This window comes from Pezoporus flaviventris, unplaced genomic scaffold (genome assembly GCF_033815535.1).
Source record: "Pezoporus flaviventris isolate CSIRO_AGI_PZ_B2104156 unplaced genomic scaffold, CSIRO_AGI_Pfla_v1 ptg000007l, whole genome shotgun sequence".
Taxonomy (NCBI): domain Eukaryota; kingdom Metazoa; phylum Chordata; class Aves; order Psittaciformes; family Psittacidae; genus Pezoporus; species Pezoporus flaviventris.
The window spans coordinates 67,129,747-67,153,683 of record NW_026892555.1 but is presented as its reverse complement, the minus strand read 5'-3'; the positions used below and the strand labels follow the sequence as shown (position 1 = coordinate 67,153,683).

Genomic DNA, 23,937 nt, shown 5'->3' with positions numbered 1-23,937 from the left:
GATGCTAAGTCTTTTCAGAAAAGAATACAGATTGTTAAATATGCAAGGACAAGTTCTTCCATTTCTACTGGTAATTACACACTTAAACCCTTAAATAATCAAGGCATGCTTTTTCATAAGATAGGATTTTGTGGGGTTTGGGTTTTTTGTTTGGGGGTTTTCTTAAAGCATGGCAAAAGCCAATGAATATTTCATATTCTAAGAAGGTATAATTGGTGGTTTTGTTTCTTCTTTATGACAGTATACTGTTACTGTACCACCACTGAACCATACAATCAGTTCCTCCACCAGGCATGGCACATGGCATGAGCTCCTTAAGCTACATTTACTGAGAAAGACTGTACTATGGATGGCTCTTCATGGCAAAACTTAGCAGAATTTGAAACAGGAAGTGTCAATATAAAGCCTCATGGCAAAGGAGGGAAAACTAACAAGACTACATCAGATACAAATTCTCTATACAAAATGGTTTCTCTTTATGTTGGGAAAGGCACATTTCATAACAAGAACATATCTTCTCAGCTGATTTTACTGATTTGCCATTACTAAAGCTGTGTCTGAAATGCCATTTTAAGTTTTCGCAGCAGAGACCCTTCTTTGATTTAAGGAGGTCAGGTGAAGTGGGAGGGACAATAAGAAAATTTAAAAACAAACAAAAGAATGCTTTAAGATGACATTCTTAAATTACTATATTGAGTACTATAGCAATCTGAAAGATTGTCTCAGACATAACTAGGATAGCAAACGTGGACAATACAAATGTCTTGACCAGTGAGCAAAGCGGAGCAATGGAAAACTGGAAATACATTAAAGATGCATATTTCTTGCTAGTAATCTTCTTTAAATGTTGTCTACAAGAAGCTACAGTGAGAACACAACATTTCAGTGCAAAACTGTGAACTACGAAGAAGTAATATAACAAAGAAGTTTCCCAAGTATCACAGTATTCAGGCTGGCTAGAACGTTGCAGAAATACTTAGGGACACCCTTGGGTTCTTTGTCATCCTCCATCCTAGCCAGCAGCAATCATAAGAATGCGTTTCATTGAAGATTCTACATAAGCCACAAAACCAAGGAAATAAATAAGCACCGGACAGTTACTTAGTTCAAGCAATATATCCTTCCTATTCAGTTAGCTGGAATTGATGTGTAGGTCTTTCAGAATTTAAAGTATTAAATGGTATGTTTACATATTTCAATGACTTGAGTCAAACCACTAAATTAAGCCTGAGTCTGTCATCCGAACGCATACCTGCAAGTTTGCAGGTGTAAAATCATCATACTCAAAACCCCTCATTTAAGCATAAAATTTCATCAGCGAAACTGCAGCAGTTAATTTTGAGAACTGTAGGAGTTGGCTGTTTGTGTCTTAATAGGCAGCCTGTTTATTGCAAACCTATAGCAGCCCTTCCTTGCTTAGGAAGTATCAGAGTACTGTCCAATTCCTTTCTATGGCAATGTATTTTCAGAAATAATGAAAAATACATGCAATATCATTAAAATAAGAGCCTTCCAAATCTACCAGCACTTCTGCAACTCAATTAAAACAAACACCCACATTATCAAGAGCTGTTTGTTCACATATCTTAGACATCCTTATCCCTAGATAAGAACAGATTTTTGCTCCAACAGCTGCATTACCATCAACAATAAATGCAAGACTTGCCTGGATCTTGTATAACTCTTTTATCAGTCAAACTCTGACATAAATTGAAAAGACATTACTAAAACTGGAAGGCGGTTCTTTGGTTAAGCATGTGTGTCTGCTACTTTGTACCCATGGCCCTCACTGTATTTGTGGAAAAGCTGTTCAAGTATGAAATTTCTACCAAACCCCCTACTTCCTATTTATAGGAAGGACACATTTATAAAGATCCATTGTGTCAAAGTCTTTCAACAATCAATACAACAGGCCTTAAACGTCTAAAACTGCAATTTAAGCAAAATTACATATGAAAGAAAAGCACTAGAGGAGTTTGATGCTGTGACCTAGGTAACACACCATTTCAGGACTTTAAGAACTCCATTTATTATTGAGATTTGTCTTAATATATAAGATATATCTTATCATGATATTTGGCTAGGGGCCTACAGGGGGAAAAAAAAAACAACTCAAACTAAACTAAACCAAAATTCATGCTCTTTCCCCTTCCTCTTTGGAAATAAATTTGTTTGAAAAGTTTGAACTCTGCCACAGAACTTCAAAACCAACATTCAACAATCCCCATTCAACTTCTTCCTATTATTGGAAGCAGATGTGACTTCCAGATGAACAGATGAGGTACATTACCCCTGCCTGAAACATTTAAGGTCTTTGATTAAGTTTAGCTGACCAGATGACTCCATTGGGATGGTGGGTAAACAGCAAAATACAACAGATTTCACTGCAAATAAGGAAAAGATTCAAACCATTTAAATAAGTCTTCCTATTGCAATATGAGGAAAACTCACATTTAACAATTTGCATGTCTACTAATTTCAGGAAAACATTAGAAATATCAGCCTCTAACAATATTAAATTTCAGTGTGTATAGTGTTATTATGAGTTACAGATGATGGTCAAAGCCTCTAAAGAGAGGAGCAGCAAATAATTATACTCTACTTTTATTTATCAATAGTGGTTTATACCTTTTTTTGCCACCAGATTAACTGAAAATAAATTATTTTGGAATCAGCTTTCTTTAAAGCTACTACAATTTAATAACACAAATAGCCCAATAAATAAAAGCCAAGTTAGTCATTTTTGCAGACAAGATTACTACTCCAGTGGATATACCTGTCCTCTTAACTATTCTTTTTATGAAGACAAAAGTCTTTGAGGCGTTCAACAAGGCAGCTGAACTGTGTGTTGGTATACAAAGCCATGGGAAGTAGACATTCTCTCCTGAGGAGGCAAAGTGCACAATAACATAAGGCCAGCTCAAGAAGTTTAAGTAGTACTTTCTGTTAAAGCCCAAGCTCTGCTGCTGTGCTTCCCTGTGAGCTGCCCCTAGGCACAGCTGGAAAGGGACAGAAGGCCATGACTGTTGGGTACTCCAGACAGAAGACAGTGATTCTCTCATGCTGAAGAGATGCAGCACAGCACCTTCATCACTCTGCAGCCATTTTAATCTCTTCAGGACTCCCTCTAGATGACCTGGGGGGAGGGAGGATAAAGAAAAAATAAAATAAATCCGTTCAGTGATCTGATCTAGTTTCCTAGAAATTAAACAGGAATCAAATACACATGCAATTTTTTCTGTGTACTTTGGGAAGGTCTATCTATGCAATCTTGGAACATAAATTCTACAAGTCAGAGACTACAGATAGGTCCAATTAGTATTTTTCCTCTTAAGTTACTCATATGAAAGATGACAACATTATTCATGTGAATAAAGCAAAGGATCATTTTTGACAAGCACAGAAACCTCTTTAAGATGTATGTATAATGAGCTAACCTATGTAATTGAACAAGACAGTAGAGACACTAAAATGGCTACTGTCATTAATAACTTCACAATATGAATTCCAACTATAATTATTCAACTAGGAGTTTATTCAGCCCATTCCTTAACTGTAGTTTAAAGATATACTTCCATATTCCACATTTGGTAATTTCAATAAAGAGATTAATCAAGACCATACTTTTAATAGAATAATGCAATATAATATTATCTCATTTGTTAAATTCAAGTATGCTTATTTAGATTTTACAGTATTGTACAGTAACAAAAAAATGCAGTATTTATAGGCAGACCTCTTAATAATAACAATGAGTACTAACTACTAGATAGCCATTCAGAACAGTTTTACACAGAAAAAAGGATGTTCTGTTATCTCCTGAACTTTTTGAAAGAGAGTTCCATAAGAAGCTGAGTGACATTAAACAAACATTTCAGGTTTACAAGTTCCAGTGAGTATTTTACTTTACCATAATTTTTATTTCTAGAATATGGGATAGATGAATCCTCTCCAAATACTTCAACAGGCATGTACATGTATATGCACGCTCATATATAAAACTCAGGCACACACTCTCTTTACCTATGTGGACATATGCTGACCCATGTAAAAACGTAACACATACATGTAACACATTTTGTAACTTACCGGTAAATCTGTAATGGCCACGCTGATTGTGATGGAGTGGGCACTGAATTTGTTGGACTCACCAACATGGCGCTATATATGTTGGAAGCAACCACAAGTATACAAAGTAGAATTGGTCCTATGATAGCTCCTTCCAGCCCCAGGTAGTATGCTCCACCAGCTACTGCAAGACCTGTCAGGTAAGGATGGCCACCTCTGGAATGATGGCGCAAAAAGAACAGAATTAAATTAAGAACAACAAACAATACTCTCAATTATGAAATGTGAATTAATCACAAAATTTTATTAAGCTTAGAAAACTACACAGCTAGCTATAGATACCGTAGTTTCACTTATCTGCTGTTTGACTAATAGCACAAATATTCCCAGCTGTATTCTGTGTCCTATTTGCACAACAGATCAAACAGTGCATTGTAGCACATAATGCTGGTAAATATCCACAATGCAGCAGCTACTTTATAGACATCTGCTGAAGAATGTCTGAAGGACTTAATGGCAAAAACATTTCCATTTCGAAAATGGAAAGATGATGATTACAAAGACTGTTCATGCCTTATGGTCAAGAATTGTTAAAGACAGCTAGAAACATGCACTATGAACGCCCCTGAGAAAACACATTAATTTACACTATGATGGCAACTTGCATTGCACCTTTCAAAGAGCAGTGAGCATACATTCTTTAAATACATAGTCATGTCTTCTCATTTTGTTATAAAACACCCTCTCAGACTGTTTGTTATCATTAGGCTTTTAATGTTTTCAGATGAAAAACAAACCCAGATTTTTATGAACATATTTACTGGAAAGCTGGGGCCACTGGAGCTTTTGGTATGAGCTATTATGGCAGCAAGTAAGCCATGCACTGTTCTTTTCCATGTTACCAGTTCGGATGTGCCACATGAATCCTATCAAGAGCAGTTACACAAAACCTGCTCATCATGCTTAATCTTTATAGTTAAACTAATTATGCTAATATGGAATTATATAAGAAAAGGTACAGTTGAAATTTAGCACCCAATTTTCAGGAGCTTGCTCTAAATTCTGAGTGTAATGGAGTGAAAATACCAGCTAGTATAGAGCTACAGCAGTCTCAGCCAGATTCCTACTATGGTCCTGACTTCTATTCAACTCCCACACTGGCAGTCTTTGCCTTCATTGCAATTGTGTGCGGAATGAGACTTGTAACATCATATACACCTCAATCATACCTTACCTAGATCCAATTTAACCTACTGGTAATGCCAGATTGTTTTTCTGAGGGGACCGATTTCTCCAGCAGTAGACACATGATTCGTTTCTAAACTTTACCCAGCCTTTGCATCAGTTTAAACATTCTTCTGGCTAGTTTGCTAAACTAAACAGATCACCCAATGAAATAGGACTACAGTATAAGTTTAATGCATTTGGAAAACCCCGCATAACCTAATTATAGCTATTTAAAATATATTTAATCTAATCTGCAAGACAGCATGATGCTTACTGTTCTGTTTAATGAGAAAAATACAATTTTGCTCCACTGTCAGAAAATCTATTCCTGCCACATGTATTTTCTGGACAGTAAACAGAGCCTGCATCCCCTACAGTCAAAAAATGTATTCTAATAATAATAAGAATTATTATCTGGTTAAATAGCTACTAGTCTAAAATGTACCTACAATTTACTGTCGGAAAAAAAGCCCTAATTTGATTATACTTCATCCGTTAGCTTTAATTCATGCAAAAGAACTAGTGTCATAGCCAATGAAAATAAGTATTAATATTGTACATATTATCATTAGGTCTCTCTGTTCAGTGTAATCATATCTCGTGAACAAAAATACTAGTTTCTAACAACACAGAACTGAAGCACTTAGTGTCCTTATTCTACATTACTGTAATAAAAATCAGCACAAATCATTTGCCAGGACTAGTACTGGCATATAACTAAGTATGGACCACAAAATCCTCAATTCAGTTTACCAGAATTGTTTCTGATGATCAAGGCTGAAGCAGTAACTAGAGGAGTACAACTTTCTATCTATTCTGTACATGGCTGTGAACATGTGTTGCTCTGCACAGTCTGGAGTTTGTTTTTCTGTGCACAATCTCAAAAGCTGAAACCAGGAGACATTTCATGTCAATAGAGGCAGCCAAACACCTAGGAAGATTTTTCAAGCAATCCGTGCCTACATCCCACAACAGGAAAACGGCACTGGCTTCTGTCTCTGTAGAAGCCTGTCTCCAGTTTTGCAATTTTATCTGTCCCAACACATTTAAATATCAATCCATAACCAATAGCCTCTTACACTGGGGTGTGGCGACACAACACAAATGCTGGTTTCAAACAAATCCTCACAATCCAGTCTGAAAAACTGAAGTGTTTTTTCTCAGGTCTCTAATTAGCTCATGAACTTCTTGTTTGTTCTGCAGCATCATCTGGCAATAGGTGAGTTAAAGGAAATACTGCACACCTTTAGTCAATGACTAGATAAATTTCGAAGGCATTCTTAGAATTACTTTGCCAACCAAAGCAGTTGATTTTGCTGACTTTGAGAACAAGTTCACAACTTCAAGTGACAAAGTCCACAGAAAAGAGGTCTGGCAAAGTAAAGGCACTTAGGAAGAAAGACTTCTTACTATATGGTGATTCCTATGCTTGGAGACACCGTCTGCATATTTCAGAAATTAAAGTGTCGATAATCATTAATCATTTTTACAAAAGTAACTTTAAAAAGCCTCCAATGTACTTACCCTGATATATCTGAATAAATTGCTGTATCTACAAAGTAGGTTGGCAAGAGGTGAAAAACCAAGAGTAAAATGGCTTTGCATCCCTGTCCTTGCACAAGCCACAAATCTAGGACTGCAGGGACGGCTGCCCAGTATGTCCCCAGAAACGGCACTGCTCCAAGGATTGCTGCTAATGCTAGAGCACACAGAAGCAAAGGTGAGAAAAAAAACAGAGAAACATATTTCACAAACACATTTATAGTTAAATTCTGATGCTTTTGCCACACTGGTAGTCCCACTTCTATCAACTGTTGTAAGTAAGATACTGAAGGAGTGCTGCGTAAATCTCTTGGTATTTTATAGCTGTTGTTTAAGGAAAAAAAGAAAATTATGCTATTCCCCGTACCAAAAAGCTTTACCAACTGCCAGTCATAAGGAGTTACTTCCAAAAGGGGCACCAATTCAGAAAAAATGACAGCTATACCAGTCATACACATTTCAAACTTTTATACAGTTACAAATTATCAACTGTGTGCAAGAAAACATACAAGCAAAAGTCTCCTTGTACTTACCACATCTCCTGCATTCAACCATAATAATGCAGGTAGGACTGCGAAAAACCACACAAATATAAAATCCATGACACGTATTTCTGTATACACATGTGTACACACAGGAGTATGCCCTTCTAAACATATAAATTATACAAATACCTGTTGAAATCTAAAGTGATGCTGTACTGCTGTCATTCTAATTTAATGCAACAGGAATGAACATAACATAAATAATTAAGAGGTTTTTCCTCTTTTTTGGTCTCATTAACCAGAAAGCAAAAACTTCTAAGATTTCATATGTAGCTGAAAAAAAAGAACAGTTGCCTTCTAAGTAGGTATAACGACAACCAATGCCTTTAAGTAGTTGCACTTTCTAACAGAGCCATTTCTTATTATCCCGGGTTTTGTTGCTTTATGACTTTCCTTCTTGTTCCCTTGTACACAAAGCTACAGCATTTCAAATTTACTATTATTAGATTATTTTTAGTGGAAGAAAAGCAAAAGAGGAACAGAGAAGATTTTTCACTGAAAACTGTTCAGCCATTTCTAAACCTAAGATTAAAGAACAAAAGAAAACCAGAGGCTGATGATACAGTCAGGCAACAGTACTGAGAATAAGCAGCATGCCTCCATAATGCATTTTCATGATACCATGTCCTCCTGAATTTAGGCATCTTGAAAAATCAGCACCTGTCTACTACAGAAGAAACAAAAAACAAGACATGCAGAATGAAGTTAAAACCTGGAAAGACTTGGACTGAACAGAAGGAAGAATTACATCCTGCAAAAGGAACAGACAGAAGTAAAATAGCTGGTAGGGGACGTGCTGTGAAAACAGAAAAAGGCAAGGCACAGGGGTAGGATAGCAATCAGGAACTTCACTCTGCACATGGCTACTCCTAAAAATAACTTCAAGGCTAATCTTATCAGCAATATTTAATCACACTTATCTTGTACAATATGTATGTAATCATATTATCTAAAAATAATTATAATTGTTCAAATTCTTACCAGATGGTATGAAGACTATGTTAATCCCAAATATAGTGTGAGTCAGCCAAGTGTAGAGTCCATAGAACCCAGCCATTTTGAGGGAAGCATCAAACACACCTCTAAAACAATCAAAGAAACTCTGTTAAATTCTATTGGCAATAAGATTCTAGAACTATAAAGATACACACAAGCTGGTTTTGAAAATTGCAAAGCCATTAATGCCACAAATAACACAGCTGACACAAATAACTTCTGCTGCACTAAAGACACGTTTGCTCCCACTAAACCCTTATGCTTTTGTCAAGCCAACTTCCACGGCCTTGTTGGTCTCTTAGATCTTAGACCTGTCCCATAGAAATCCCTTTGCACTATAAAGAAGGTATCTCAATTTCTGAAACTCTTCATTGTTGACACCAAGTTTCCAACACTTTAATGTGACTTGTCAGGTCCTTTCAAAACAAAACCAAAAAGAGAAAAAAACCCGAGCATATCCAGAACAATTTGTTAGAAAGAAGCATTAAATGTACATTTTTGAGTAAATCTTCTTCCTATCAAAAAAAAACAGGAACTGTGGCACAAATACATCTCAGTTGTCAGAAATATATAAACATATCCTTATATGTTATACCCTTAAAATATATAAACCTGTCCTTAAGTATCTCTTTATATTTCCCATAAAGATGTTTTCTCTACTGCAGTTAAATTAACAGGGTCTTAACAACTTCTATGAGAATGCCCCAAAACTACACATCAGCATACAGGAGGTGAAACAGGCCTCTGGCTTGAGGCAGGTAAATGAAGCATCAGCTTCACCTGAAATTAAAATACGTATCTACAATTACAGGAAAGACTTAATCAGTTATTTTAGATTTTCCCCCAGAGACTATAAAAGAAGGGAAGACAGTCTCATTATGGTAACCAAAAGAAAGACAACAACCCCAAAAAAAAGATACCAACAGCCAGAGAAAATTGCTGTGAATTTAACTATGTTAGGGTATAACTGCAAAACTGTCTCTCATTCATAAGAAAACATCCAAAATTGCCTAATTTACAGTTTTCACATTTCATTTCTGACAAGTATCATTTTTTTTTATCCTTAGCTGAATTTTAGTCAATTTTAAATTCAAGTTCTGCCATGTCTTTTGCTGCTGTAGTCATGCAACTTGTAAGAAAATTTTACACTGTTAAGACCATTACTCCTTACAGATGCACTAAGTGAGCAACAAAAAAATTCATCATGAACCATCAGGGATGGCCTGGTTTGATGTCATTCTGCAAGTTGATACATAAAATATTTCAATAGCAAAAAAGCATGTACCTCTGAAAGACGTAGAACAGTACAGCACCTCTCTAGCTCCTTGCATCTAGCACAAACAACTAGTAAGCTGGAAGGAGAAGGCATTACACAGCGCTGAGCAGCTGTGAGGTGCCAGTGGTCAAGCAGAAGTGAGGAGGATATACCTAACATAATTTTCCGCCCCTCTGCACTTTTCTCTGTCTATTCCAACTAGCCAGAAAAAAAAAAGCACAGGGGATTCTAATTTGTGGCGAGTGTGGCCCAAGAGAACTCCCTTAAGTCTCTGAAGACTCATGTTTGTTACTTCTGTAGGAAAAAAATTAAGAACCATCCCTTAAAGTCTCCAGACTGAAAACACTAACCAGAACTTTCATCAACAGCATGCTTCCGCTACTCTGCATCTTCAAGATGATGTAGTATGCTAGTGCAAATGCTAAATGAATTTATTACCCTCTGTAAAATGGAGACCTTCCTGGGGCAATTATGACAGTAAATTCATTCCATCTCTTAATACATTATTGGCATACATGCAGCTTCCTGGTATATACAAGAGTAATTGTATGTTCCAGAAATCAGAAAATCCAATTGCTGCTCACATCTCACTTTGGCACTGTATCTGGATGAAACACTTTACCTGCAGGAACTGTCATCTGCAAATGTGTAATTTATGAGCACTTTGGTGTAAGGCATACTTACACATACATATTCCATTTTACTAAGCTTTGAAAAGCGTATAAATAAAATAATAAAACAACAAAAGAGGACAAGGGTCATACTTCACACTATTCAGGTTAAAAATTAAGAAACTTCTGTAAAATTGCCAAATGTTTCGGCATAGCTGGCCTAAGTATTTTTTGTTGTTAAATTTCTTTCTACTTCATTGAGGAGCTAGGGAATTTTCCTGTGGATTTCAAAAGGGAAAGCACCACCTCTTCATTTTATGGGTTTTGTGAGTTTTAGTGGATTTTTTCCCCTCTTTACTGATCTCCCATAAAAAGTCTACAGCTTCCCCTCTGCTCCTACTGAAGTTTACATTCATCTGTGTCTACCTGAATTCAGGTTCACTTCACAGAGTCTGCAGGCAAGGTCTGTTCATCATCAGCAACACAGTGAAATTTCAAAAATTCCAACCCAATGCTGCAAGAAGCCCAGGTGAAAGGAGCTCTTCAACTTACAGTATTCATTTTTTGACCTCAGAGTTAATCTGATTTTCTGCATCTCTCTGTTCTCTAGAGCAATGGAGAAAAGCAAAGCATATGGGCTTAAATGATAAGAACTGGAGTTTCCAGAAAGATTAGAGTAAGCATATCATAAGTTCAGAAGAGAGTTACTGGTTACTATGCGAAATTTATAATGAAGGCATATTGACCCTGGCTGCTGAATAGGCATTAGAGTAAAAACTAGTCAAAAGTGGTATTTATCTTTGGAAATGTTTGCAAAAATTAACGTTTCCCTAAATACCCTACAAAACACTTCACAAGCCACACAGCAGTTTACAGTCCAATTAAAAGACAAGTCTGGTAACAGGAACACTCTAGGCCAAAAATTCTATTAGAAAAGACAATTTCACTTTTTTGTCACCTTCTTTACACAAGTCATGTTTGTTATTCTCCCATGTTCTCTAAGTAGACATCACAAGGATTGTACCACATCCTTGTTGCAAAGTCTTCCTGTATACAGAGCTAACTAATTTGAATTGATGCTGTAAGCAACTCCATTCAACTTCTTTTGAAAATCATAGAATCACAGAATCATATAGTAGGGAATCATTATAGTTAGGGTTGGAAAGGACCTTAAGATCACCTAGAATAAAACCCTTACATCTTAAAAGTAGAGGGTTCAACATATAAGGGCAAACGCAGTGTGTTCCAAACTTCACAGCACAGTTTCACAATTTATTTCAAATCAGGTTAATTCAAAACTGCCACAAGAAAAGAGCTCTCCCATTCCCCTGTTCTTGAGCATTCATTTCTGCCTCAGATCACCCTTCCTCTGCGACCTGACAGCATGATCTCCTTTACATGCCATGATGTTATTTACAATGAATTCACCTAATAATTGTTTTTTGCTGGGTTAGTTTTAACTAACCAGCTCAGCTCTCTACTACCCATCCAGCTCCTAGATCAGTGGTATAAATAGCTGTGCTCCCGCCAGGAAAGAAGTTGGCACATTTGCAGCTGGAGGGCAGGGACTCATCCGTGGACAATAGCGTTGCCTTATTCTAACTGAAACTAACCACCATAACTTCAAATCCAAGTAACTCATTTTCTTCCTTCAGACACCACCAAAATCCACTGCAAAGATGAGCTGCCACTGACAATCAAAGGACAGCTATTATCTCAAAAAGGACTGAAGTATTCCTCTACAATGATCCCCCCAAATTTCAAGCAATCACTGGGAGAATGCCAACAAATTAAATGACTCAAAAGAGTCCTTTTGCAAAAAAACCCTTAAGCTCTTGATTCTCTTTACGGGTTCTGTTCTTTCAGGAATAAAAAAGACCCTCATTATTTTTCAGTTTCAAACCATACAGGAAAAAAACAAAGGGCACTAGACATATTCCAGCTATGAATAAAGCAGAAGTAAGTGTTTCTTGACAGAGCAGGACCATCTCAGGAGCAATATAAATATGCAAATAATTCTCAGAGATGACTCCATGACAAGATTTCAACAGTTTTGCTGTTGAAATTAATTTCTCCTTAGGAACAATACAACTGAACAAAGACAGGTAACAGCTCCAACATACAGAGGCCAGCACTAACACTAATCAGATCAAGTGATACAGTCTTGAACAGAGCATAGATCCTTGAGATGCTGTAAATGATACAAATATTGCACCTCTCAAGGAAAGACAGGGCTCCAGTGAATGTACAAAAACTTTAGACCTTTGCCCTTTGGCTAGTCCAAAGGACACAGCAGCAAACAGGCTTGCTTCTCTAACAGAGAAACATCTACATTCTCTGAAAAAGAACAATTAACATTTAGTCCAAATTGTAAGAAATTCTACATTTGATTATTTTTTTGCAATTCAATTGCATTTGATCTCTTTTTATTCATACTATCTGTAATTATTTTTAATGACTATTTGAGCCTGTTGCAGTCACACAGACCACATAAACTTATAATTATTCTTCTGAGGAGCGTGTTTGAAAGCATTAGTTATTTCTGAATCAACTGTTTCTAACATTTCCAGTTTGTTACCACGAGCAGACCATAGTGCTTACTAAGTGAAACACCTAACTATTCTTTAAATGGTTCTTGGAACATAAGGTATGAAAAACCAAACTAGTTCAGACCAATGGTCTGTCCAGTCAGCATTCCATCTCTAGTAGAGATCAGAAGCAGACATTAAGGCAACAAAATAGGACAAACATATTGAACAATCCCCCTGACCATTTTCCAGACACTTATTTCCACCTCAGAGGTATCATAAAACCTATGCAGACTGCCTGAATCATAGAATAGTTAGGGCTGGAAAGGACGTTGAGATCATCTAGTTCCAAACCCCCTGCCATAGGCATAGACACCTCACACTAAACCATGTCACTCAAGGCTCTGTCCAACCTGGTCTTGAACACTGCCAGGGACAGAGCATTATTCTTAGCCCTGTCCAATTCTGCAAGTTGCTGCAACTTCAGCATTCTTTGGCAGGACCTTCCCCATGTCACAGAATCATAGAATAGTTCGGGTTGGAAAGGACCTTAAGATCACCTAGTTCCAAACCCCCTGCCATGGGCAGGGACAACACACAATAAAACATGTCACCCAAGGCTCTGTCCAACCTGGCCTTAAACACTGCCAGGGATGGAGCATTCACAACTTCCCTGGGCAACTCATTCCAGTGCCTCACCACCCTTACATGAAAGAATTTCCTTCTTATATCCAATCTAAACTTCCCCTGTTTAAGTTTTAACCCATTACCAATTGTCCTATCACTACAGTCCCTAATGAAGAGTCCCTCCCCAGCATCCCTATAGGCCCCCTTCAGATACTGGAAGGCTGCTATGAGGTCTCCACACAGCCTTCTCCTCTCCAGGCTGAACAGCCCCAACTTTCTCAGCCTGTCTTCATACAGGAGGTGCTCCAGATCATCCTCGTGGCCCTCCTCTGGACTTGTTCCAACAGTTCCATGTCCTTTTTATGTTGAGGACACCAGAACTGCACACAATACTCCAGGTGAGGTCCCACAAGAGCAGAGTAGAGGGGCAGGATCACCTCCTTCGACCTGCTGGTCACGCTCCTTTTGATGCAGCCCAGGATACGGTTGGCTTTCTGGGCTGCGAGCGCACACTGCCGGCCCATGTTCATTTTCTCATCAACCAACACCCCCAAGTCCTTCTCCGCAGGGCTGCTCTGAATCTCTTCTCTGCCCAACCTGTAGCTGTGCCTGGGATTGCTCCGACCCAGGTGTAGGACCTTGCACTTGCCATGGTTAAACTTCATGAGGTTGGCATCAGCCCACCTCACAAGCGGGTCAAGGTCCCTCTGGATGGCATTCCTTCCCTCCAGCCTATCAAGCGAACCACACAGCTTGGTGTCATCGGCAAACTTGCTGAGAGCACACTCAATCCCACTGTACATGTGAGAGACGAAGATGTTGAACAAGACCGGTCCCAACACTGATCCCTGAGGGACACCACTTGTTACTGGTCTCCAGCTGGACACTGAACCATTGAACGCAACTCTTTGTGTGCGGCCATCCAGCCAGTTCTTTATCCACCAAGAGGTCCATCTATCAAATTGATGTCTTTCCAATTTAGAGACAAGGATGTCGTGTGGGACAGTGTCGAACGCTTTGCACAAGTCCAGATAGATGACATCAACAGCTCTACCCCTATCCATCAGTTCTGTAGCCCCATCATGGAAGGCCAGCAAATTGGTCAGGCAGGATTTCCCCTTAGTGAAGATACACTGGCTGTCACCAAAAAAAAAAAAAAAATAAAATAAAATCTGGAGCCAGAGTTCAGAAAAATAGTTGTGGGAGTAAACTCTATTCACAAAAATAGTCTAAAACAATGCAAAATAGTTTCTAGTTCAGCAAGGCAAAACATATGTTTGTGCTGCTTCTGTCCATCATTTCATGAGTGTGGCTACCGCTTTGGCTTATGCTCAGTAATACCTTACTCGCCAGGTAGGCCTATTGAAAACTGTGAGACAATGTGGGGAATAGCATTCTCAGTATTAGCAGCAGCAGAGAGGCTGTCCCTTTGTCAGTCACCTATAATCTGTGCTTTTATTAAAAGTAGTTTGAAGAGTTGATAGCTGCACTGACAGTGTCCAGCCCCGGTGCAGCAAACCATTCGGTTTTAATGTTAAGTGCCTGTTGCATGAACCAACACACTTTTCTGATTTTTTAAACCTTGCCTTTAGTGATCCCAAGATTTTATGCTGGAAGAGACCATGAGGAGTCATTCTTTTCATCCTTTCATCCTCAGTCATCCTTTTCACACTGGTTCTGATCTTGCAAACCTCATTTATGTAACACTTTTTCCAGGCTGAAGAGTCCTAATCAGCTCAGTCATTCCTCATACTGAAACTGATGCTTATCTTCATTCTTCTAACCGGTTATGCTACACTCTTAAGCTTTCTGAGATGCAAGAATCAGAATGGCATACAGTAATTCAGGGGACAGACAAACCACAGATTCACACAATGAAAGTAATATTGTGTATTTCTGTTGTCTGAGTCTGTTGTAAGAAATCTTAATGATTAATATACCTGCAGAGGTCTTTTAAGTATAACCAGGCATTGAGCCAGCATGCCTACCTGAAAATACAGCTCCCAGGTGGTAACAAGACAGCACAGAGGCCATCTGTTTATGTGTGAAGTTAGGCTTGGTTTTCACCCTCATTCATCACTTGGTATTTCATAAGTCATTTTATCCCCCAGCAGAAGACACTGCTGTCTTCTAACTGAATTTATCTATAATCCTGCTGCAATTCCACAATCAACCCTTATCTTTACTAGCTCAAACTAGTTTACCAGCACCAGTGAGGCATCCCTCGCTATTTCTCTCCCAAGGCAATTATGGATAGATGCAATAGCAGAGGTCCTTACCTCTGATGTCCTTACCTCAACATCACCATTTACTCCCTCTGTTTCTTATATTTTAAATGATTATTTATCCCTGAAGAAACCTTCCCTGTTATCTCATCACTACTTAATTTCCTTGAAAGTCTTTGGAAAGAGATGTTGTAAAATGCCTTTATGAAACTTCAGTAGAACATAACAGACAGATCAACTTCTTAGTGGTCTTGCTTGCTGACCTCTTAAAAAACCATGAAGAGTAAGGCAGACTTCTCTCTGTGGAAACTCCAACTAAATCATATTCACCAGGTGCTGGTATGTCCTTAACTTTAGTGCTTACTGAGTTGCACTGTACTGATGTTCAGCTGACATGTCTGTACTTCCCAGGCAGAAAAAGAACATTGCGTTTTTTAATTTTGGCCCTGAGCTTAGCTGGGTGAGTCAGTCTCATCCACTCTCAGTAATTTCCTATTGTGCATTTTCTGTCTGTTTCTTCTACAACCTCTTATACAGCCACTTTAATTTCCGATTCTGCTGCAGCTGGCCATAAGAAGGCTTTTACAATGTGACTCCCTCCACTCACCTTCACAGCAACAAACAACACAGCATCCATTTACCTCCCCCCTGCAACAGGCTGCAACAGCCCTGTGGTTGCTGAGTATTCTTGTCATCCCTCAACCCCCGAATGCTTCTGGCTCCTGCTGCATATGGAAAAAGGTGTTTCGGTTTAACAGCATTTTGTGGAGCTTTCAGCAACTGGATCACCTCCCCCCTGCCCTCAGCCTATTTTTATTTGCTAAAGTTGATGATCCGTTTTCTTTATTTAGCTAAAATGGCAGCTTTTTAAAGGGTAGCTTCTCATTTCCTTGGCCTCTGTTACTCTGCTGTTCAGCTATATAGTCAGTCTTCCCTCTTGCCTTGCTCAAGCCTTTCTCAGCTTTCAGCATGCGCTGGGCACAGTACATTGAACATTTATTATTCTCCACACTGCTTGTAAGGATGCGATTCTTTTAGATCCCCATTTCAGCCTGAAAAGTGCATGAATGAGAGAAACAGCTACCTGGACTCAATAAAACTCAAGATCCATTTCAGTCTTATCTTAAGAAACTCCCAGTCTGTTCAGACTTTTGCTATTATAAGATTATGAATCACAGGCATAGAGAAGAGCGCATTCTGATTGCTTATGCTGGTGGAGTGAATAAATAATGGATTGACCTTATAATTTGTCATAATATGACAAAAAAGTGAAAAGCTAAAGCTGTGATGTTAAATCTTTAAAATGTCAGGAAATCCTGCAGTTTTATACTGGCCTCCATGCTGCTTTTTTACATTACAATAAATCTGTATTTTAAATAGCAGAAATCTAACCAAGGTTATAATAATATATATTCCAATCTTACATACACACAAAAAGAGTTTTTTGATATGTGAGCACAGAATTCTGCAATATATTATACTAAAAATAAATCTCATAGTATCCCTTTATTGTTAGAAAGGCCTGGTAGAAGACCTCTTCCCTATAAATCTAACAATTATTTCAGCAACCTTTGTCTTTCCAGCCCTCCCAGTTACCTTCTAGGCCTGCCTTAGAAGCAAAGAGAGAAACAAACTGGCTGAACTGAATCTGCGATGCAAATTAAGTGTCACTGGTTTTGCTGATACAGTCTATGTCACACCAACTAAGCTTTAATTTAAATACAGATTGTAAGTTCTGACATACAAATAACTGTTTTAAAAAGTTGGGTGCTGCAGAAGCAGCAGCATACCTATGTAATTCATAAGTGCAATATGTAATTAAAGGACTAGTTATCTAAGACACTATGTAGTTACATTATTTGTAAAGAGTGTGGGCAAATGTGCACATACACAGCCAACCCACATCCTCTATGTGTTTACAGACACCTTCAGTCAAACAAACTGGACAGTCACAGAATTACAAACTACAAAAATGCACTGACAGAAACTGCTGTTAGAATATACAGAATGCGCCATCTGGAATATGAAAGAAGTGAACAGCAGAATATTGGCACTGCCTCATATAAAACAAGGAAGCCCTCAATATCCTGTCAATGTGTTTGAAAATACACTTGCTATATACAATGTGCATGGCACAGAGAACAGACTGTTTGTTACAGCATCTGATTATGCACTTACATAATCTCATGAATCAAGAGTAATAAACTGTAAAATTCCTACAGACTTTGTGATACCCTTGACCCAAATTATGTGTGTGCAATAATGAATATTTTTTCACAGTTTCAGGTAAATTTGGAAAAAAAGAGTGACGATTAAGCATGAGCACATCCATTATTTTCTGAAGTATTCTTTGAATTATTCTTTAACTTGTAAAAATCATTTGTATGCAAAGCAATACACAAATACAGATGTGTTTAGTAAGAACAATTCAGTATAAAAGAAAAAGGAAATACCTGTAAAGGCAAATCTTTTTTCTGCACAGGACAATATTTAAGACTAATACAGTGCTACGAGCGAGTCATATGGTTATTGGGTTATTGCTACTAAAACATTCAGCTGATAAATACTACAATCTGTCCCACTAGGATAATAAGGTTACAGTTACTCTCTGGTTCTGCAAATCTACTGAAACATTGCATCATTTCTTCTAGATTTATAGACTACACTCTACCTTTTTTTTTTCTCTCTAGTAGCTCAGTTGAAGCTTTCCTTTCCTCCACGTAATTAAAAAGTATATGTTGTTCCCAGTTTTACACTAGAAAATTATTTCATTAAAGCAGAATAATTTTCATTTCTATTCCCATCTCATAACATATGCAGTAAGTAGAGCTTCTAAAATTTCAGGAAGGTCCTGTTAAATGCATTCCTGTGACAAAGGAGATTTCTGCAAGAGATACTCTTGCTGCTAAAGAACATACAAGGCATGCAAAAGTTCAGTCAAAAAATCCAGTCAGTTAACAGTCGTCTTGGAAAAATTAAGCTGAAAGACATTATTATTCTTGCAGTAAAACAAACAAAATCACACATTTTGCTTTTTCTAAGCATTAGCTTAACATGCTGGAAGATTATTGTTTTGGGAATTGTATCACCACCTCATTTTCTCCACCACTACTGCTGGGGTGCCAGAGCAAACCAGCTAGATGCTTCAACAGCTTTTTTGTTTATTTGCTTGTTTGCATGGTAGTTCATTTTAGATCTCTTTAAATATTAATAAATAAAAGTTGGAAATGCATTAAGAACCTATTTCAGCCATCAAGGCACCATAGGTTTTCTTCATACTGAACCTCTCTTTGACTTTCTGGAAAATTTCAGTTAAGAATATGAATAGTGTGTCCTCTGCAGAAACACCCAATGTTTGAAATTACTTTTACATAACCAATGAAGAATCTAATCAAATTTGAGGTGTATGTGGCAAATGAAGAAAATGAAGCAAATAATGATAACCCTTCTCAAATTGAAAACAAACGGTACTCATCTTCCTGGCATTACAGAACAAACTTCCACTAACACGTGTTTCAAGACATCACTCAAAATACTGATCTCGGTTTAAGACCATTTCTCAGTGTTAACTAGGCCCCACCAAAATTGAAAGCTGCAGTAACTTTAAGCCACAGCCATACCCGTGTGCATGCACTCATGTGAAAGTATCGCACACACTAAATTGCACTGAAGCCGTGAGAACATGCAACTTAGTAATGTGCAATATCTCCACCAGAGCAAGCAGAATGGGAGCTTCAGGGAAGAAGGGTATGGTGCATTCAGGAAGAGAACGACATGCTGCTTGGGGAAAGGAAAATGGTTCAGGCAAAGGTATGCATGCCACTACTTTGGAGACCTGTGAATTGGAGGTTTATAGTGGTTCATACATTCGGGGAGAGAGGGAGGACTCCAGACAAGGGCACCATCTCCCTATTCCCAGGGGTAAAGGACAACAATTTTCCTTCTTACGAAGTGAGGTAGGTGACTTATGAACTAACTTGATTTTACAGAACCTTTCTGAACAAAGCAAATCTAACACTGATATGCCCAGGTAACAGCTCTCCCCTGACCCTCAAAATACTCATTATTCATGCAATAATGAGTATTTTATACTCTCAAATACATATTCAAAATACTTCATTATTCATGCAATTATAATTATCATGAAAATTTTCACTAACTAGTACTGAGAACTAAAATCATCTAAATAAAGTAAACTGGTCCAAGTGCTTCTCACATTTCTAAAGGAAGTCATCTTCCTCACCCTGACTGAGAGTGCTGCTGAAAAAATTCCTGCAACCTACTCTAGGATAACCTTTCTGTGACAGTCACCAGTCCCCCTCCTAACAAAGGGATTTCTTTCCAAATTATCAGTTTCCCTTCAGTGCCAGGTAAAATTAGGGAGGTCATTCTGGGAGTTATTAAAAAATGCCTGAGAGACAATGCAGTCATTCGTTTTTGCCAGCACAGGTTCACAAGGGGAAAGTCCTGTTTAATTGAAAACAAACTCTATGGACTTCCCACAGTGCTGGGTGTTCTCTAAAGTCACCTTGTCCTTCAAGGGCCTCCAAGTGATCTGTCTGTCATTCACTGCTCTGCCCTTGCACCATTAGGCTACCCAAGCAAGTCCTCAGGTCAGGCATGGCATGACTTGCCCTTGCCAAACACCTGTTGGTTTTTACCACTTGACACGTGCTGCTGGCATTTTGACTTCCTCTGTCCTGGATGAACAGATTTCCTATCAAAGGTATTTCATAGGAGGGCATTTCATCCCATGGCTTGGAGCAGGTAATTCTCCTATTCCCGAACTTCTTTAAAACCCCTGCAGTATCACCAACACACTATCACCTTTTTTTCTTCCTCTACTCAAGCACAAATTAACATCTGAGGTACTGTGTCAGATTCAACACCTGGCCCAAAATAGGCTGGAAATCTGTTCTTACCACAGTACAGCTTATAAATCAATCCACGTGCACAGATAACAGTCACTGTCTTTGAAAACTCATCACCAAGGGAATTAGAAAAATATTCATAAAATCTATAGCTATTTATAGTCCAACACAATAAAAATCACAACACAGCTCCAATGACAGAAACTGCAACAGGAAAAGGTCTTGGCTTGATTAGGTACTTCCTAATATAATAGCTTCAAGTTAAGGAATTTTTTGAGTTACAGAAACCATTTGCTGATTGCCCTTCTCTTCTTCCCCTTCTCCATTCTCCTCACAAGTAGAATCATAGAATAGTTAGGGTTGGAAAGGACCTTAAGATCATCTAGTTCCACGCCCCCTGCCGTGGGCAGGGACACCTCACACTAAAACATGTTACCCAAGGCTTCGTCCAACCTGGCCTTGAACACTGCCAGGGATGGAGCATTCACAACTTCCCTGGGCAACTCATTCCAGTGCCTCACCACCCTTACAGAAAAGAATTTCTTCCTTATATCTACCCTAAACTTCCCCTGTTTAGGTTTTAACCCATTACCAATTGTCCTATCACTACAGTCCCTAATGAAGAGTCCCTCCCCAGCATCCCTATAGGCCACCTTCAGAGACTTGAAGGTTGCTGTGAGGTCTCCACACAGCATTTGCTTCTCCAGGCTGAACAGCCCCAACTTTCTTAGCCTGTCTTCATAGGGAAGGTGCTCCAGTCCCCTGATCATCCTCGTGGCCCTCCTCTGGACTTGTTCCAACAGTTGCATGTCCTTTTTATGTTGAGGACACCAGAACTGCACACAATACTCCAGGTGAGGTCTCACAAGAGCAGAGTAGAGGGGCAGGATCACCTCCTTCGACCTGCTGGTCACGCTCCTTTTGATGCAGCCCGGGATGCAGTTGGCTTTCTGGGCTGCAAGCGCACACTGAAGCTGGCTCATGTTCATTTTCTCATCAACCAGCACCCCCAAATCCTTCTCCACAGGGCTGCTCCGAATCTCTTCTCTGCCCAACCTGTAGCTGTGCCTGGGATTGCTCCGACCCAGGTGTAGGACCTTGCACTTGGCATGGTTAAACTTCATAAGGTTGGCATCAGCCCACCTCACAAGCGTGTCAAGGTCCCTCTGGATGGCATTCCTTCCCTCCAGCCTATCAACCGAACCACACAGCTTGGTGTCATCAGCAAACTTGCTGAGGGTGCACTCAATCCCACTGTCCATGTCACAGAGTAAGTAGGAAAAGACACAAAGAACAGACTTCCTTGACTGTATCCAAATTGCCCAGTGCTTTTCATGAACCCATTTTAAGTAATAGAGCAACAGAAGTAATTGACAACATGGAAGAAGAGTGTTTTCATGTCATGTGGTCCCTAAGAAATAGAGATGTAACTGCATCTCTTCCCAGAAGTATCCCTGCGCTCTGGAGAGGACTAGCTGTCCTAGAAGTAGGACTAATAGCCTTAGCCTTGTGCACATGCTATGTCCTGCTGAAGAGTGATGGGAGTGGAACACAGCTGGTGACATTCAATATTTATAACCTGGTCTTTCTATACTTTTGGTCAATTTGAATGCATCAGTGTTTTGAGGCTGGATTCAGGTTGTGTAATTATGCAACAGTCTAATGATAAAATTGACTACAGAAGGTTCATTATTTGATAATACATGAAGAAACAGCTGGAGCCTCTTCCTCCCATCACATCACCAAGCATTAACATCCATTTTGCATACCTTTTATAGATGAGGTGAGCAAGACATTTTTAGGTTCCTGCCCCTCTAGCAACAACTTATCTTCAAAAACAAAGGATAGCTGCTGCTTTGTGACAAACACAATGGCTTGCAGTGGCAATTGTTTTTCATATGGCACCAAATTCCAATTAGGCACCAAATACAGGCTAACACAAAACAAATAAGAATGAGCGATTCAGGCTACCTTAGTGAACACAGACTGAGTTCTCTTTTATATGACAAGTAGCTTCACATTCCACATTCTCCAGATGCTTGCTTTTTCTTATAGTGCCTGCAGTTGCTGATGCTTGCTGGCTCTTTCCTACTCATTTTCCTGTGGCTTCCCTAACATCCTTTTTTTTCTTTCTATCATTCAGAAGTCTAACAAATATCTTGGGTCACCTGTGTCCCAGACCTATAAACTTAAAATTGCATTTAATACAATCTTCCTTGCAGAGTACCTGCACCCACAGAAGCCATGTCTATTTTTGCCACTGTCCCCCTCTACCAAGGCTAAAAAGAACAATTTTTCAGACAGCTTTAGTTTCTAGATTTGCTTGCATTCTCCAGAAGAGACAGAACTGAGATATTAACCATGTGATCAATAAAAATTCAACAGCAGTCACTCAAGTGAAGGGCTATTAACATTTTGGCAGATTTCCAAATCTGTTGCTTTGAACCTGGATTGCCCCTTCAATTCAACTGACTACAGCAGTTACCATTGTTATTCAAGATCTTTCACAGCATGATATAACCTTCTCATTGTCAAAACATATCCAGAAACAGCTTAATTCCAGTAACAGATAACAACACTTTCTTGTAAAGTGTACCCAAGAACAATGGCGAACATTTGGCAATGAGTTTGGGAAGCAATACATTGTTGGTTTAAAGTCTATTCTTGTTGTGTATGTATATGCAGGAAGACACAGAAAGCAGCAGTGTGAGACAACAGCTGCATAGAATTTAGCATGGAGTCTGCTGTCTTTGCCCAGTCCATCAACTTTTTCAAAAAAGCGACTGATGACTTAAACACCGTATTTAAAATCCATTTATTACGTTACCAACATGTTAGTCTCAAGCTGCTAACAGGTGAAAGCTGACAGGTTCATTCATCTGTGGTGAATGAAACACATTACTGTACCACCCCAAAAATTGCTTTATTGTGAAATCTCAGTGAACCATACTTAAACACACACACACAAAAGTCCTCCTTCAATTACTGTAGTAGTTTAAAGGTGAAACATAAGAATGGCAACTAAGCATGAAACACTGTGGATGCACTCTGGAGGTGTAGTACAGCACTGCTGTAAGGGGGATAAGGACAGCACTCCCCTGTTGTTCCCTTTGGTGTAATTTGGCTCATGGAGATCATGAACTAGATTTCTTTCAGATGAAACAGAACTGGAAAATGCACTCCAGGACCATATTTAATACACTTCAGCTACAATTGGGTACTTAGTCCCCAAGATTAGACTAAAATTAGTTCAAACTAAGTAACTCTGAAATGTGAACAGCACAGATGTCAGGTCTCCGTTTCAACCGTTTTGCTGTATGAATTTGCTCCTACTGAGCTGCGTTAGTTGTTAATGCCACACAGCTGCAAACACACTGTGGTTAGGGATATCATTAAATACTAGCATTCACTAGTACTAGTT

General features: G+C 38.8%; 1 protein-coding gene across 4 annotated transcripts in view; it reads right to left on the bottom strand.

Moving 5' to 3' along the window:
- Nucleotides 1–1,101: 1,101 nt before the first annotated feature.
- The window catches only part of TMEM245 (transmembrane protein 245), a 76,125-nt gene continuing 53,289 nt past the window's right edge, over nt 1,102–23,937 (bottom strand). For all 4 annotated transcript variants that reach the window (XM_061449080.1, XM_061449082.1, XM_061449081.1 and 1 more), the window contains 4 exons: nt 8,364–8,464; nt 6,820–6,994; nt 4,090–4,284; nt 1,102–3,136 (listed from right to left, as the gene is read on the bottom strand). In XM_061449080.1, the coding sequence (XP_061305064.1) occupies nt 3,091–3,136; nt 4,090–4,284; nt 6,820–6,994; nt 8,364–8,464 (517 nt within the window). In that variant the 3' untranslated portion in view covers nt 1,102–3,090. The remainder of the gene's footprint in view (nt 3,137–4,089; nt 4,285–6,819; nt 6,995–8,363; nt 8,465–23,937) is intronic.